Raw genomic sequence first — 17,512 nt, 5'->3', positions numbered from 1 at the left:
CCTCTGTCACACCGTGCCACACAGTCCTGCACGCTGCTCTCCCTCTGTCACACGGTGCCACACAGTCCTGCCCGGTGCTCTCCCTCTGTCATAAGGTGCCACAAAGTCCTGCCCGCTGCTCTCCCTCTGTCACATGGTGCCGCACAGTCCTGCCCGCTGCTCTCCCTCTGTCACACGGTGCCACACAGTCCTGCCCGCTGCTCTCCCTCTGTCACATGGTGCCGCACAGTCCTGCCCGCTGCACTCCCTCTGTCACACCGTGCCACACAGTCCTGCCCGCTGCTCTCCCTCTGTCACATGGTGCCGCACAGTCCTGCCCGCTGCACTCCCTCTGTCACACCGTGCCACACAGTCCTGCCCGCTGCACTCCCTCTGTCACATGGTGCCACACAGTCCTGCCCGCTGCACTCCCTCTGTCACACTTTGCCACACAGTCCTGCCCGCTGCACTCCCTCTGTCACATGGTGCCACACAATCCTGCCCGCTGCTCTCCCTCTGTCACATGGTGCCGCACAGTCCTGCCCGCTGCTCTCCCTCTGTCACACCGTGCCACACAGTCCTGCCCGCTGCTCTCCCTCTGTCACATGGTGCCACACAATCCTGCCCGCTGCTCTCCCTCTGTCACATGGTGCCGCACAGTCCTGCCCGCTGCTCTCCCTCTGTCACATGGTGCCGCACAGTCCTGCCCGCTGCTCTCCCTCTGTCACACCGTGCCTCACAGTACTGCCCGCTGCTCTCCCTCTGGGGTTGTGGGACATAGAAGCTAGTGCCTTCCTCTCTCCCTCTGTTCTGTCTTTTGTTTGGTGTGTGGTTACCGTGGTGTGTGGTTGCCGTGGTGTGTGGTTGCCGGGCTTACGCTGGGCTGTGGGTCACTCCTCGATGTTCCCAGATCACACCTCAAACACGATGCGTGCACAATTCATGAGGTCGGGGCAACAGGGCTCGTCTCTCAGATGTTTTATTAATCGGGAGCACAGGCACAGCTCCTGCTATGCCTGCTGCCACCGTGCGCCTCTACCTACCTGCTCCCTCCTCTCCAAAATGGAGCCTAGCGCCTCTACCTACCTGCTCCCTCTTCTCCAAAATGGAGCCTGGCGCCTGAGTCACAGCCAGAAGGCCTCCAAAAAGAAAGGACAGCTGTAAAAAAAAAAGAAAAAACGTTTTTTACACAGTATAGATATTTATAAATGTTTCTAAATTCCATCATGTTTTCTGAGATGCACCAGAATAATGAGTTACTGCTCAGGATTGTAGGCTTCAATTCCTGGTTTGGTGTGATACTGTTGCAGCATGAGTTGTGTTCTACTGCTTTCCAGGTTTTTAGGCCAAGTATTTCCCCAAACGTCTCCAGTATGGTAGTTTGTTAGCTGGATTGTTAGGATTTATGACCCTCCCTTTTTTTGAGTGGACCGAGAACACATCATTACTCTCCAATCTCCTCTTCCTACGCAGTGTTTCTCCTAGGAGTTTTTTCAGCAGCGGTGGCAAAGGCGGGTGGTGGGGAGAGGGGGTTAGTTGCACTTTGTTGAGGAGATATTTTTTTGCAGAACGAATGTGTGAAGGTCAATTCAGGTGACTTAAAAAAAAAACATTCTACTCCAAATTGCATGAAAATATAATTATGTTGACACCATCGGAAATATGGTATCCATGAGTTCATTTGACTCTGGGTAAGTAGAAGAAAAGAAAAAAAATCGTACACTATTCCTTTAAAAGCGTGTCTCAGCAGAAAGCACACATGCAGAGAAAAAACACACAAAACAGTACAACAACAATGCATCTTTCCCCTCACTACGGCCTCCCCTCCCTCCTTGCCCTTCTCTCGTCCCCCACCTTCTCTCTTCCCCCACCTTCTCTCTTCCCGTCTCCCGTCTCCCCTCTCCCCTGCCACCTCAGTGCCTGTTCTCAGCAGGCAGATTAATATAGCTTCTGTCTGGGCATATGGGCCTGACCTCACACACTTCAGTTCATATTTCTTTGTCTTTCAGATGCCCCTCCCTGTCTAGGGCGTCTTGCAGCGCTAGCACTTTTACTTAGTTTCACCCATTAATACTGCTTCCTCTTTACAGTCTCCCTCATAGGAACAAAACAGCATTTCAGCTGGGGCCTGACCCTTTACCCTACGACCTGGAACCACCAGCCACGCTGTCCATCATACTGCCATGGAGATTATATAACCCATACAGTACATTCACACGTCTTGGGTTCGGCTTAGAAAAGCATTTTTCTTTTGCAATGGAACAAATAATCTGTATAAGCTTACTATTATTGTACACGACTACAGTAGAAACATAGTGTACTATCTTATGTCATTCCCTCCTGGTCTAGTCTAGATACGCTATGGAACTACAGTAGAAACCTAGTGTACTATCTTATGTCATTCCCTCCTGGTCTAGTCTTGATACGCTATGGAACTACAGTAGAAACCTAGTGTACTATCTTATGTCGTTCCCTCCTGGTCTAGTCTTGATACGCTATGGAACTACAGTAGAAACCTAGTGTACTATCTTATGTCGTTCCCTCCTGGTCTAGTCTTGATACGCTATGGAACTACAGTAGAAACCTAGTGTACTATCTTATGTCGTTCCCTCCTGGTCTAGTCTTGATACGCTATGGAACTACAGTAGAAACCTAGTGTACTATCTTATGTCGTTCCCTCCTGGTCTAGTCTTGATACGCTATGGAACTACAGTAGAAACCTAGTGTACTATCTTATGTCATTCCCTCCTGGTCTAGTCTTGATACGCTATGGAACTACAGTTCATGAATGAGCAGCAAAAGTATTCAGGGTGACATCGATGTTATCCATAAAGGATCCATTTTGGGATACTTCAATTCCCATGTGTGGCTCTGTAAATTGTACTTAATTTACCCATTAGTTTAGAGGAATATAGGCCTACTGTATATAGGATGTACAGTTTTTCACATAACTTCTGTCTTACTCCAGGGCCCAGTCTCACCACATTCCAGAAATGAAATAATAAAATCTCCATTACTGAGAGGTGAGCTGAGTCTCCATTACTGAGAGGTGAGCTGAGTCTCCATTACTGAGAGGTGAGCTGAGTCTCTCTCTCTCTCTCTCTCTCTCTCTCTCTCTCTCTCTCTCTCTCTCTCTCTCTCTCTCTCTCTCTCTCTCTTTCTCTTTCTCTCTCTCTCTCCTGATTGAATGTGCTCCTCCAGCAGTCGATTTCTCCTGAGGAGCCCAATTAAACTAGGTGTAGTGAGTAGCAACCACGTCTGCAATGGTGCTGTAGGCCTATTGGTGTTTCTCCTATATTCTCAACAACGGAATGCATAGCATGGACTTAGTCAATTTGCAAAGACATTTGTTATTAGCCTCATCTGGCATGTATGAGCCCGGCTTTCCCCTCGTGGTCCTCTGTAACTCAGTTGGTAGAGCATAGTGCTTGCTATGCCAAGAAAGTGGGTTCAATTCCTAGGACCACCCATACTTAAAGTGTTTGCACGCATGGCTGTTAGTCACTTTGGATAAAAGCATCTGCGAACTGGCATATATTACTTTTACATAGTGTATGTAAACAATGCTCAAAGTCTGCTCACAACGTAGTATAAAAGCTCATTGAGATGTTTAATGTTTTATGGCTCATGCAATATGAAGACCAAGCCACTGGTTATTGTGGTATTATTATGGTATTGTGGTATTATTATGGTATTATTGTGGTGTTATTGTGGTATTATTATGGTATTGTGGTGTTATTGTGGTGTTATTATGGTATTATTGTGGTATTATTATGGTATTACTGTGGTATTACTGTGGTATTACTGTGGTATTATTGTAGTGGGGTGCGTACTGGCGGCAGAGAAGTCAGGCGCAGGAGAGCGAAAACTGATTTACAACGGTGTTGTTTAATATCCATAAATCACCGTCAACAGAACAATACAAATAAATGGGTCAACCAAAACTCGTAATACCAGCATACCGTGCACAAGCACTACAACAAACAATTACGGACAAGGACATGGGGGAGAACAGAGGGTTAAATACACAACATATAATTGATGGAATTGGAACCAGGTGTGATGGAAGACAAGACAAAACCAATGGAAAATGAAAAGAGGATCAGCGATGGCTAGGTCGGTGACTTCGACCGCCGAACGCCGCCCGAACAAGGAGAGGGACCAACTTCGGCAGAAGTCGTGACAATTATTGTGGTATTATTATGGTATTATTATGGTATTATTGTGGTATTATTATGGTATTATTGTGGTATTACTATGGTATTACTGTGGTATTATTGTGGTATTTATGTGGTATTATTGTGGTATTACTGTGGTATTATTGTGGTATTTATGTGGTATTATTGTGGTATTATTGTGGTATTATTACGGTATTTTTGCGGTATTATTGTGGTATTATGGTATTACTATGGTATTACTATGGTATTACTGTGGTATTATTGTGGTATTATTGTGGTTTTGTGGTATTGTGGTATTATTATGGTATTACTATGGTATTATTGTGGTATTATTGTGGTATGGTGGTATTATGGTATTACTATTGTATTACTGTGGTATTATTGTGGTATTATTGTGGTATTATTGTGGTATTATGGTGTTGTTGTGGTATTACTATGGTATTACTGTGGTATTATGGTGGTATTATTGTGGTATTATGGTATTATGGTATTATTGTGGTATTATGAGGTTATTGTGGTGTTGTTGTGGTATTATTGTGGTATTATGGTATTATGGTATTATTGTGGTATTATGGCGTTGTTGTGGTATTATTGTGGTATTATGGTGTTATTGTGGTATTATGGTGTTATTGTGGTATTATGGTATTATTATGGTATTATTGTGGTAGTATGGTGTTATTGTGGTCTTGTTGTGGTATTATTGTGGTATTATGGTGGTATTATTGTGGTATTATGGTATTATTATGGTATTATTGTGGTATTATGGTATTATTATGGTATTATTGTGGTAGTATGGTGTTATTGTGGTGTTGTTGTGGTATTATTGTGGTATTATGGTGGTATTATTGTGGTATTATGGTATTATTATGGTATTATTGTGGTATTATTGTGGTAGTATGGTGTTGTTGTGGTATTATTGTGGTATTATGGTATTATTGTGGTATTATGGTGGTATTATTGTGGTATTATGGTATTATTATGGTATTATTGTGGTATTATTGTGGTAGTATGGTGTTATTATGGCATTGTTGTGGTATTATTGTGGTATTATGGTGTTATTATGGTATTGTTGTGGTATTATTGTGGTATTATGCCGTTGTGGTATTATTGTGGTATTATGGTATTATTGTGGTATTATTATGGTGTTGTTGTGGTGTTATTATGGTGTTGTTGTTGTATTATTGTGGTATTATGATGGTGTTGTGGTATTATTATGGTGTTGTTGTGGTGTTATTATGGTGTTGTTGTTGTATTATTGTGGTATTATGATGGTGTTGTTGTGGTATTATTATGGTGGTGTTGTGGTATTATTATGGTGTTGTTGTTGTATTATTGTGGTATTATTATGGTGTTGTTGTGGTATTATTATGGTGTTGTTGTTGTATTATTGTGGTATTATTATGGTATTATTGTGGTATTATGGTGTTGTTGTGGTATTATGGTGTTGTTGTGGTATTATTGTGGTATTATGGTGTTATTGTGGTATTATGGTGTTGTTGTGGTATTATTGTGGTATTATGGTGTTGTTGTGGTATTATTATGGTGTTATTGTGGTGTTGTTGTGGTATTATGGTGTTGTTGTGGTATTATGGTGTTGTTGTGGTATTATGGTGTTGTTGTGGTATTATTATGGTGTTATTGTGGTGTTGTTGTGGTATTATTATGGTGTTATTGTGGTGTTGTTGTGGTATTATTATGGTGTTATTGTGGTATTATGGTGTTATTGTGGTATTATGATGTTATTGTGGTATTATTGTGTTATTATGGTGGTATTGTGGTATTATTGTGGTATTATGGTGGTATTATTATGGTATTATGATGTTATTGTGGTATTATGGTGTTGTTGTGGTATTATTGTGGTATTATGGTGGTATTGTGGTATTATTATGGTGTTGTTGTGGTATTATGGTGTTGATGTGGTATTATTATTGTGTTGTTGTGGTATTATTATGGTATTATTGTGGTATTATTGTGGTAGTATTGTGGTATTATTATGGTATTATTGTGTTATTGTGGTATTATTATGGTGTTGTTGTGGTATTATTGTGTTGTTGTGGTATTATTATGGTATTATTGTGGTATTATTGTGGTATTATTGTGGTATTATTGTGGTATTATTATGGTATTATTGTGTTATTGTGGTATTATTATGGTATTATTGTGGTATTATTGTGGTATTATTGTGGTATTATTGTGGTATTATGATGTTATTGTGGTATTATTATGGTGTTGTGGTATTATTGCGGGACATACTGGTACTGTATTACCATGTAAATATTGAAAACTGCCACGTTAAATGGTTATGTGTTTGTTTGTAGCTTGTTCAATTTCCAAATGGGGGACTAATGTGAAATGCCTTTTTGTTCACTGTTTCAACCCCTCTGAGACCCAGTCTCTCTCTGAGACCCAGTCTCTAAATCTCTTAACTGTGAGCTCAGTCTAGAAGAGACGTCTTCTGAGCTACGCTATATAAATTATTTTTTATCTGTGTTCAAATGCCGCATTGTTAGTTGGCTGTTGTTGAAGTCTTCAAAGGTTGATTGATTGATTTTATTTGACAGTTTAAAGTACATATCTATCAGGGCCGGGACGATACCAATATCGCAATACTCGTTAGTATCGTGGCAAGGAAACAAAACAAAAAAGCGGATTTCACTTCTTTATGAAAACAGCCCTAATGTTGGAAACAAATATTATGCTGTCATCCAGATTCACATTCATTTATTTCCCAAGCTATAGCAACCAATATGTTACATACAGCAAGTTTTTAAAGGACCGACGTTTTTTAAAGGACCAAATATTGCGATATTGGTATCGTCACAGCCCTAATATAGGCTACACGCAGTACATACATTAAAAACTAGTTAGGGATAACACAATTAAGTCAGTGACTTATTTCCTTTGTGGTCCCTTATATTGCATGGTGCAATACATTACATAGAGAAAACTATTGCACGATCACTAAATCACTTCTAAAGGTAGTAAACCAAATGATAAACCAGCCACACTAGGGGTTTTTTTTCTCTTGTATATAGCCTCGTTATTGTTATTTTGTCTTACTATTTTTTTTAAACATTTTTCTTAGATTGTTGGCAAAGGGCTCGTATAAGTAAGCATTTCATAGTAAAGTCTACACCTGTTGCATGTGGCAAATTTGATTTGATTTTGAACTCTCAAATCTTTTGATGTTGATTTTATTTGATTTAGATTGACTGGCTCTGGCACCTTCGTTGCGGTCAGGATGGTCCAGTGTCTTAACACCTAGCTGAGTGGGTTGCAGACAGATCTGCCCCTGCTTGCATACCATCCTGGAGGTTTTGGTATTGAGAGAGACCGATTGGCAGCTAGAACCTCCAACAGTTCAGCCCTCCGTGCCTCGAATGCCAACCAGGGTTCATTACAACATTTTGCAAAATGTCTCTTGCCCTTGATAGCTTTACCATGATGTCCTGGTATGTCTGGCAGAATACTAATAAGGCTTGACTCCAGTTGAATTCCTGTTCATTATCTGTAAAATCTCCATTTACTTGTTAATTGCTCTGGCTTTTCACGCCCTCCCCCAGGATGAGAGAAATGTTTCATGTAAAAGAGAGACTATTTGCCCTCCTATTTTATTCTGGCTTGGTTTGTATTCGTCAGTGGTTCTGTTTAACTGTCTGTGTGGGTATGAACTCCTCTGTGAGTGGCATGTTGTGACCAATTTGCAAATAGGAGCAGGAAGGAAAGAAAATACTTTTACTGTAAGTGCTACTTAAAGGATGATAGACAAACATTTAGAAAGGTAAATACAAAAGACAAAAAGACCAAACGTCTCATCTGAAACGGAATAGCGTATACCTAGTAGGTGAGATTGGTTTCTTTTTCTACACCGTAGAAAAAAATCTTATCATAATTCAAATGCAGCGTTAATGCTCTCTCTCCTCTGTTAAAATATGCAGGTATTTGATATTGCGTGTTGTCTAAAGCAATTCACGTTTGAAGGCCTTTTATTATGGGTTCATTTTGTCCTATAAGGCATTTGGTTGGTATTTTCACTGCAGGTCAACTGTCGGCTATAACCTTCATATAATGTACTTAGTCACAATGAAATTGATGATTCAGAACTGAAGATAATGTGAACAGGTATGTGAACTGAAGATAATGTGAACAGGTATGTGAACAGGTATGTGAACTGAAGGTAATGTGAGGAGGTATGTGAACTGAAGGTAATGTGAGGAGGCATGTGAACTGAAGGTAATGTGAGGAGGTACGTGAACTGAGGGTAATGTGAGGAGGTATGTGAACTGAAGGTAATGTGAGGAGGTATGTGAACTGAGTGTAATGTGAGGAGGTATGTGAACTGAGGGTAATGTGAGGAGGCATGTGAACTGAAGGTAATGTGAGGAGGTATGTGAACTGAAGGTAATGTGAGGAGGTATGTGAACTGAAGGTAATGTGAGGAGGTATGTGAACTGAAGGTAATGTGAGGAGGTATGTGAACTGAAGGTAATGTGAGGAGGTATGTGAACTGAAGGTAATGTGAGGAGGTATGTGAACTGAAGGTATGTGAGGAGGTATGTGAACTGAAGATAATGTGAGGAGGTATGTGAACTGAAGATAATGTGAGGAGGCATGTGAACTGAAGATAATGTGAGGAAGTATGTGAACTGAAGGTAATGTGAGGAGATATGTGAACTGAAGGTAATGTGAGGAGGTATGTGAACTGAAGGTAATGTGAGGAGGCATGTGAACTGAGGGTAATGTGAGGAGGTATGTGAACTGAAGGTAATGTGAGGAGGTATGTGAACTGAAGGTAATGTGAGGAGGTATGTGAACTGAAGGTAATGTGAGGAGGTATGTGAACTGAGGGTAATGTGAGGAGGTATGTGAACTGAGGGTAATGTGAGGAGGTATGTGAACTGAAGGTAATGTGAGGAGGCATGTGAACTGAGGGTAATGTGAGGAGGTATGTGAACTGAAGGTAATGTGAGGAGGTATGTGAACTGAAAGTAATGTGAGGAGGTATGTGAACTGAAGGTAATGTGAGGAGGCATGTGAACTGAAGGTAATGTGAGGAGGCATGTGAACTGAATGTAATGTGAGGAGGCATGTGAACTGAAGGTAATGTGAGGAGGTATGTGAACTGAATGTAATGTGAGGAGGCATGTGAACTGAAGGTAATGTGAGGAGGCATGTGAACTGAAGGTAATGTGAGGAGGCATGTGAACTGAAGGTAATGTGAGGAGGCATGTGAACTGAATGTAATGTGAGGAGGCATGTGAACTGAAGGTAATGTGAGGAGGCATGTGAACTGAAGGTAATGTGAGGAGGCATGTGAACTGAAGGTAATGTGAGGAGGCATGTGAACTGAAGGTAATGTGAGGAGGCATGTGAACTGAAGGTAGTGTGAGGAGGCATGTGAACTGAATGTAATGTGAGGAGGCATGTGAACTGAGGGTAATGTGAGGAGGCATGTGAACTGAAGGTAATGTGAGGAGGCATGTGAACTGAAGATAATGTGAGGAGGCATGTGAACTGAATGTAATGTGAGGAGGCATGTGAACTGAGGGTAATGTGAGGAGGCATGTGAACTGAAGGTAATGTGAGGAGGCATGTGAACTGAAGGTAATGTGAGGAGGCATGTGAACTGAAGGTAATGTGAGGAGGCATGTGAACTGAAGGTAATGTGAGGAGGTATGTGAACTGAAGGTAATGTGAGGAGGCATGTGAACTGAATGTAATGTGAGGAGGCATGTGAACTGAGGGTAATGTGAGGAGGCATGTGAACTGAAGGTAATGTGAGGAGGCATGTGAACTGAATGTAATGTGAGGAGGCATGTGAACTGAATGTAATGTGAGGAGGCATGTGAACTGAAGGTAATGTGAGGAGGCATGTGAACTGAATGTAATGTGAGGAGGCATGTGAACTGAAGGTAATGTGAGGAGGCATGTGAACTGAAGATAATGTGAGGAGGCATGTGAACTGAAGATAATGTGAGGAGGCATGTGAACTGAAGATAATGTGAGGAGGTATGTGAACTGAAGGTTATCTTGGGCTAAAGTGGTATTGTAATAACTGCTGAATAGCATGTTTATTTCATTGTTGACAGATGTGGACCCCACACTGCCTTCTTTGTCATGTCAGGAGAGATAATATGATCTAGTGTATGTTGTGAGAACATTGTGTTGTATGATTCAAATGATAATACCCACACGTAATAAACTGTGATTTCTCATCCATTTCCTCTCGTCACTCTATTTAGTACTTGTCAAAGTCATTATACTATCTCTGTTTTGCTTTGCAAAGCTGTCTCTGATAACGGCTATATAACTAGTTCCCTGGTGGATAAAATATGATTGATTTATGGATTAATTTACCTGCCGCCTGCCATGTTGCAATTAACATGCATCTAGCTGAGAGGATATTCTCTCCACTAACGCAGTGTGATGTGATGGCCGCGGGAAGCGGCCTGCCTGCCTGCCTGTCACCATGGTACAAGCCATTAATCAGGCAGCTTCGGCGGGCAAGCCAGGCTAAGGGGCAGGATGCTAACCTCGGCCATGTTTTCATTAGTGCACGGACACAGCTGTTAGGAGGGCTGCTGGGGGAGACGGGTCAGAGGTCCCATTGTCACTCCTTTCCCAGTGAAATACATTCTCAGGTTGCCGCAGTGACACCACTTTTCACTGTCTTCATCCCCTTTATACTTAGGAGTATAGGCAATGATACTCTGAGGCCTGGGCAATGATACTCTGAGGACTGGGCAATGATACTCTGAGGCCTGGGCAATGATACTCTGAGGCCTGGGCAATGATACTCTGAGGCCTGGGCAATGATACTCTGAGGACTGGGCAATGATACTCTGAGGACTGGGCAATGATACTCTGAGGCCTGGGCAATGATACTCTGAGACCTGGGCAATGATACTCTGAGGCCTGGGCAATGATACTCTGAGGACTGGGCAATGATACTCTGAGGCAGTAACGGCCAACTGGAAAGTCAGCATGTGTGCATCGTAGTAGGCTGAAGTCATATTTAACACAGCCAAAAATGGGGATCAACCCATCAAACATATCCTTTGATGTAATCCCTTTGATCACCCCTGGCAGTTTCTCTGTTAATATAAGACATATATACACAGTATATTTAATATATTATGTTTAGAACAAACCGTCACTCAAGGTGTTTATTTGACCTTACACAGGTGGGAGATTATTAGAGTGAATTGAAGGTTGCTTATTAGGTCACATTTCAGAGACCTTGGGATTAGTGGGGTGTGTGTTGATCTCAGCAGCTAGCCATCATTTGATATTGACTGGTGGGGGAGACAGGCTAGTCAGCCCACTTTATCGGCACTATTCCAGGTGAGGAATGCCGATATACAATCATCATCGCTATGAAAAACAGGCTCTTGCCTTGAGCAGGTTTCACAGTTGACCTTGACTGCCTGTAAAGCCCAATGTTAAACTGATCCCAAATGTAAAGACTGACAGAGACACGTTGAGGTAGGGCCTTGAGTTATGAGATGTACACACGCCTCCTACACTTTGTTTTTGCAAATAACCATTTTTTTCCCCCTCACACAGCCTCACTTTTTCTCTCACTCATATCTATGTCATTCTATTCCTTTCTCACCCCATTAAATTATTTCTGAGCTGACGCTGTCATTTGAACCAAACCGGTGAATTAAGAATTGAGTGAGGCTTGACACCTACTTCAAAGGAGCGCTCTTTTCCTTTACAACTCATAGTCAATTTAACAAACATCTTTTACATATTTCCTCCTTATTTTGTACTATTTTTTCCCAGACCTTTCCCATCCTTGGCGTTCTCAAGTAGTTGGTGGTTGGTTGAGAGACGAGCTGTGGAGAGCCTGTTAGCGTCACTGTCAGTGTACTCCTGCTAGGATTGATCAGACCCCATGAAGACCTTACCTCAGGAGAAGAGACTATTTAATTGGTAGATATCCACCATTGATCTAGTCACTGCTTCTCAAACTGAGGAGAGGAGAAGAAACTGTCATCTTTTTGTGTGGAAGTGAATAAATCAAATCAAATTTTATTTGTCACATGCGCCGAATACAACAGGTGCAGTAGACCTTACAGTGAAATGCTGAATACAACAGGTGTAGTAGACCTTACAGTGAAATGCTGAATACAACAGGTGTAGTAGACCTTACAGTGAAATGCTGAATACATCAGCTGTAGTAGACCTTACAGTGAAATGCTGAATACATCAGCTGTAGTAGACCTTACAGTGAAATGCTGAATACAACAGGTGTAGTAGACCTCACAGTGAAATGCTGAATACAACAGGTGTAGTAGACCTTACAGTGAAATGCTGAATACATCAGCTGTAGTAGACCTTACAGTGAAATGCTGAATACAACAGGTGTAGTAGATTTACAGTGAAATGCTGAATACAACAGGTGTAGTAGACCTCACAGTGAAATGCTGAATACAACAGGTGTAGTAGACCTTACAGTGAAATGCTTAATACAACAGGTGTAGTAGACCTTACAGTGAAATGCTGAATACAACAGGTGTAGTAGACCTTACAGTGAAATGCTTAATACAACAGGTGTAGTAGACCTTACAGTGAAATGCCGAATACAACAGGTGTAGTAGACCTCACAGTGAAATGCTGAATACAACAGGTGTAGTAGACCTTACAGTGAAATGCTGAATACAACAGGTGTAGTAGACCTTACAGTGAAATGCTGAATACAACAGGTGTAGTAGACCTTACAGTGAAATGCTTACTACAACAGATGTAGTAGACCTTACAGTGAAATGCTTAATACAACAGGTGTAGTAGACCTCACAGTGAAATGCTGAATACAACAGGTGTAGTAGACCTTACAGTGAAATGCTGAATACAACAGGTGTAGTAGACCTTACAGTGAAATGCTGAATACATCAGCTGTAGTAGACCTTACAGTGAAATGCTGAATACATCAGCTGTAGTAGACCTTACAGTGAAATGCTGAATACAACAGGTGTAGTAGACCTCACAGTGAAATGCTGAATACAACAGGTGTAGTAGACCTTACAGTGAAATGCTGAATACATCAGCTGTAGTAGACCTTACAGTGAAATGCTGAATACAACAGGTGTAGTAGACCTTACAGTGAAATGCTGAATACAACAGGTGTAGTAGACCTCACAGTGAAATGCTGAATACAACAGGTGTAGTAGACCTTACAGTGAAATGCTTAATACAACAGGTGTAGTAGACCTTACAGTGAAATGCTGAATACAACAGGTGTAGTAGACCTTACAGTGAAATGCTTAATACAACAGGTGTAGTAGACCTTACAGTGAAATGCCGAATACAACAGGTGTAGTAGACCTCACAGTGAAATGCTGAATACAACAGGTGTAGTAGACCTTACAGTGAAATGCTGAATACAACAGGTGTAGTAGACCTTACAGTGAAATGCTTACTACAACAGGTGTAGTAGACCTTACAGTGAAATGCTGAATACAACAGATGTAGTAGACCTTACAGTGAAATGCTTAATACAACAGGTGTAGTAGACCTCACAGTGAAATGCCGAATACAACAGGTGTAGTAGACCTCACAGTGAAATGCTGAATACAACAGGTGTAGTAGACCTTACAGTGAAATGCTGAATACAACAGGTGTAGTAGACCTTACAGTGAAATGCTTACTACAACAGGTGTAGTAGACCTTACAGTGAAATGCTGAATACAACAGATGTAGTAGACCTTACAGTGAAATGCTGAATACATCAGGTGTAGTAGACCTTACAGGGAAATGCTTACTTATAAGCCCTTAGCTAACAATGCAGTTAAGAAAATAGAGTTAAGAAAACATTTACTAAATAAACAAAACAAAAAAAGTAACACAATAAAATAACAATAACGAGGCTACGTACAGGGAGTAGCGGTACCGAGTCACTATTACAGAGTAGAAGGAGAAAGATGGAGTTTGGGGTGTGTGGTGATTTGATGTGATGTGGGGGGAGGGGCTGTTGAAGTGGAAAGGGAGAGATCAGTAAGAGAGTTATAGCTTCCCTCAGTTGTTGGAGGTGAGAGAGAGATGAGGGGGGGGGGGGGGTCGTTTTGGGCTTCCTTCCCCATCCGGCCTGGAGATGTGGAAGGAGATCTGAGAGGAGAGTGCTTCTGGGTTTAGTGTGGGGAAGCAGCTTGTGAGAGCTTCTGACCGGCATCAAAGCGGCATGGTCAACTGTCTTCCACTTTCATCCCAATCCCATCTGCCTTCTCGTGGACCTCCCCTGGCCCGCCGCCCACCTGGCGCAGGGCACTGGCTTGGCACTGTGGTCTGCCCATAGCCAAGCCGGGCACCGGACACAGCCCACAGAGTCAGACTGCCTCTCTGACTGTAAAGAGGGCAATGAGGTGCTGGGGGAGAGATACTGTTAAAACAGACTGACTTAACTACAGTATTTACTAAGCTTTTATATTGGTATATTTGCAGTACGTTGTTTTAGGTAGAAATGAGACTGATGACAACGAAGAAGCAGTTCATTCTTATTCTCTCTAAGCACTAACGACGATAATGACCATCATCAAATGCTGGGTAGGCGTCTGGAAGGAGATATGAAACAATCTTTATATTCTGTATGCTTTTAGCTGTATAATTCGGTGTCTCTAGACCAATTTGAAGTGTGAATAAGTTTTAAGAATAAGAAAATCAATGCATGTAAATGACCGGTGAATAATTGCTGCTGGAATATAGAGGAGCACTTCATTGCTCCAGATGTCTCATTATATTCAGAAAGCGACTGTTCACTCCAACGCAATTTACACATTCTATTGGTAATAGAGACCATGTAGCAGCTGATTCTAACTCTCTGTGTCCTCTCTTTCTCTCTCTTTCTCTCCATCGCTGTAGGCATTTCCTGTTTAAAACACCGTCCGGGACCACTCCCCTGTTCAGCAGCTCGTCTCCAGGGTACCCGCTGACATCTGGGACCGTCTACTCCCCCCCGCCGCGGCTGCTACCCAGAAACACCTTCTCTAGGAGCTCCTTCAAGCTGAAGAAACCCTCCAAGTACTGCAGCTGGAAATGTGCTGCCGTGTCGGCCATCGCTGCTGCCATCCTGCTGGTCGTGCTGCTCTCCTACTTCATAGGTAGGCTACAATACAGTACAATACAGTACAGTACAGTACAGTACAGTACAATACAATACAATACAATACAGTACAATACAGAACAGTACAATACAGTAAAATACAGTAGAGTACAATACAATACAGTACAGTACAGCAGGCCCCCTTGTTATTGTGATACGCTATCTTCTGCAGTGGTGGAAAAGTCATACTTGAGTGAAGGTAAAGATACATTCATAGAAAATGACTCCGGTAAAAGCCACCCAGTAAAATGCTTTATGAGTAAAAGTCTAAAAGTAGCTGGTTTCAAATGTACTTAAGTACAGTGGTGGAAAAAGTACTAAATTCTCATACTCATCCCGAGTGGCACAGCGGTCTAAGGCACTGCATCTCAGTGCTAGAGGCGTCACTACAGACACCCTGGTTTGAATCCAGATTGTATCACAACCGGCCGTGATTGGGAATCCCATAGGGCAGCGCACAATAGGCCCAGCATCATCTGGGGTAGGCCGTCATTGTAAATAATAATTTGTTCTTAACTGACTTGCCTGGTTAAATACATGTTAAATAAAAAGTGGAACTGACAGCATTTTAGCAATATGAAATCTTATTCAAATCTGTTCATATACACCCCTAGGAATAATATCAATTTTTTTTGTACATTTTTGTACATTTTCTGACAAGCATACACTTACAGTAGATATGAACATTTTCACATGTTCAGAAATCCATAGAATGTTTGGGAACGACGGCGAGTAAAGCATTTGTGAAAATTGTATAGCAATATAGAGTGGGAAAGCAGCTGTGGTTTTGGACAATTAATAGACACTGCAGTAAATAAAACCTAAAAAAACATCTGTCTCGTCCAGGACCATGGAGTCTATAGACCGGTGCGCCATAGCCAATCAGAGCTACAGTAGGCCTTTATGCAAATACGCCATTTGCCACACGGGTCTGCCATCATTCACTTTGAACTGGACTGTGTGTTTACAGGCAGTAGCAACAGCATGACTAGCATCATTAGAATGAACACATTCGCCAAAAGCCACGAAATACACCTGAATGGATCTTTGCAAATGTGTAAATACCACGGGAGAGATCTTACATTTGGGAACTTTACAGTCCAATTGATCAAACAACTATGTACAGGTAGGCCATCTCTCCCTCAGTTATGCACATCAACTAAAATAAGATCAACAACTAATGGTAGCCAAAGCGAGATGAGCTAAAATCTAACGAGAGAACATTAGATAGACCCTCTCAAACTTTTTCATCTAAGTTAGTTGGACGCCAAAATTGCACTGATAAACGATGGGGAATAGTAGCCTGCTTGTCCTTCTGCAGTTTGCCTGTCAATACATGCTTGTCCCAACCCACATTTTGACAACTGAATGGGAACTTGCCTTTGATCGATGCCAGATTGACAATTTAAGGTGCGTTCATAAATTGCCTCCAGTGTGTCTGTGTGCGCTCTGGGTCGTTTGTAAATTCAGAGCGTTGTCAGATTGTCTGAGTGCCCACTGCAGTATTGCCACTGGGCGCTCTGGCCAAGAAGTAGGGTTGATCTGGGCATTATTCACAAATGCAGTCAAGCACCCAAGCTAACTTGCTAAAGTTGGCTAGCTTTCTAGACACAAATGAGAGAACACCTCACTCTGACCATTTTAATCGCCCTAGCAGAGCTGGTTATACTGTTTACATGTTATCAACATTGTTAGTGACTAACTGTGCTGCTGGTAACAATTTAATAACTTTTTTTGCAGATGTTTACTGACATCGGTCATATTCAACAGGTGTTGCATGTTCGTAAATTCATCAGTTATTCTGCGCTCTGGCACACAGATGAGAGTGCTCTGAAATCGGAGTAGATAGCTCGAGTGAATTTACGAACACAAGGGATATGCTGACTGGATAAAAGTTGTTCAAGTTCAGCATAGCTAGCTAACGTTAGCTAACTAGCAAAGCGATTGACATTTCTTGCTAGCTAACCAAATGACACCCTCATCTCTAGCTGTAGCCACCCAAAAAAACGAAAGTCGGTCACTTACCCATCCAATGACATGACATCCTCCCAGCAGGTAACTAGCTAATGTTAGGCACCGTGTTTTTAGCTTGATAAATAAATAGATAAATAAATAGATACGCTAGCCTATTAGCCGTGACTGACTTGTGATCATTGCCCTTACTAGTTTGATCGTACTGACATCCCCAGCCTTAGTTATATTCGTCCGTTTTTGTCCAAAATATTGAGTCATTGAACCTGGAACAGTGCATCCT

The 17,512-nt window shown here is 41.8% G+C and overlaps 1 protein-coding gene across 3 annotated transcripts in view; it reads left to right on the top strand.

Moving 5' to 3' along the window:
- The window catches only part of LOC129867968 (teneurin-2-like), a 355,999-nt gene that overhangs the window by 295,962 nt on the left and 42,525 nt on the right, over positions 1–17,512 (top strand). For all 3 annotated transcript variants that reach the window (XM_055941491.1, XM_055941490.1, XM_055941492.1), the window contains one exon: positions 15,018–15,256. In XM_055941491.1, the coding sequence (XP_055797466.1) occupies positions 15,018–15,256 (239 nt within the window). The remainder of the gene's footprint in view (positions 1–15,017; positions 15,257–17,512) is intronic.

Source organism: Salvelinus fontinalis, chromosome 13, assembly GCF_029448725.1.
Source record: "Salvelinus fontinalis isolate EN_2023a chromosome 13, ASM2944872v1, whole genome shotgun sequence".
NCBI classification, from domain to species: Eukaryota; Metazoa; Chordata; class Actinopteri; order Salmoniformes; family Salmonidae; genus Salvelinus; species Salvelinus fontinalis.
Note: the sequence above shows the minus strand (reverse complement) of the source record. Positions and strands in the feature narration are given on the sequence as shown.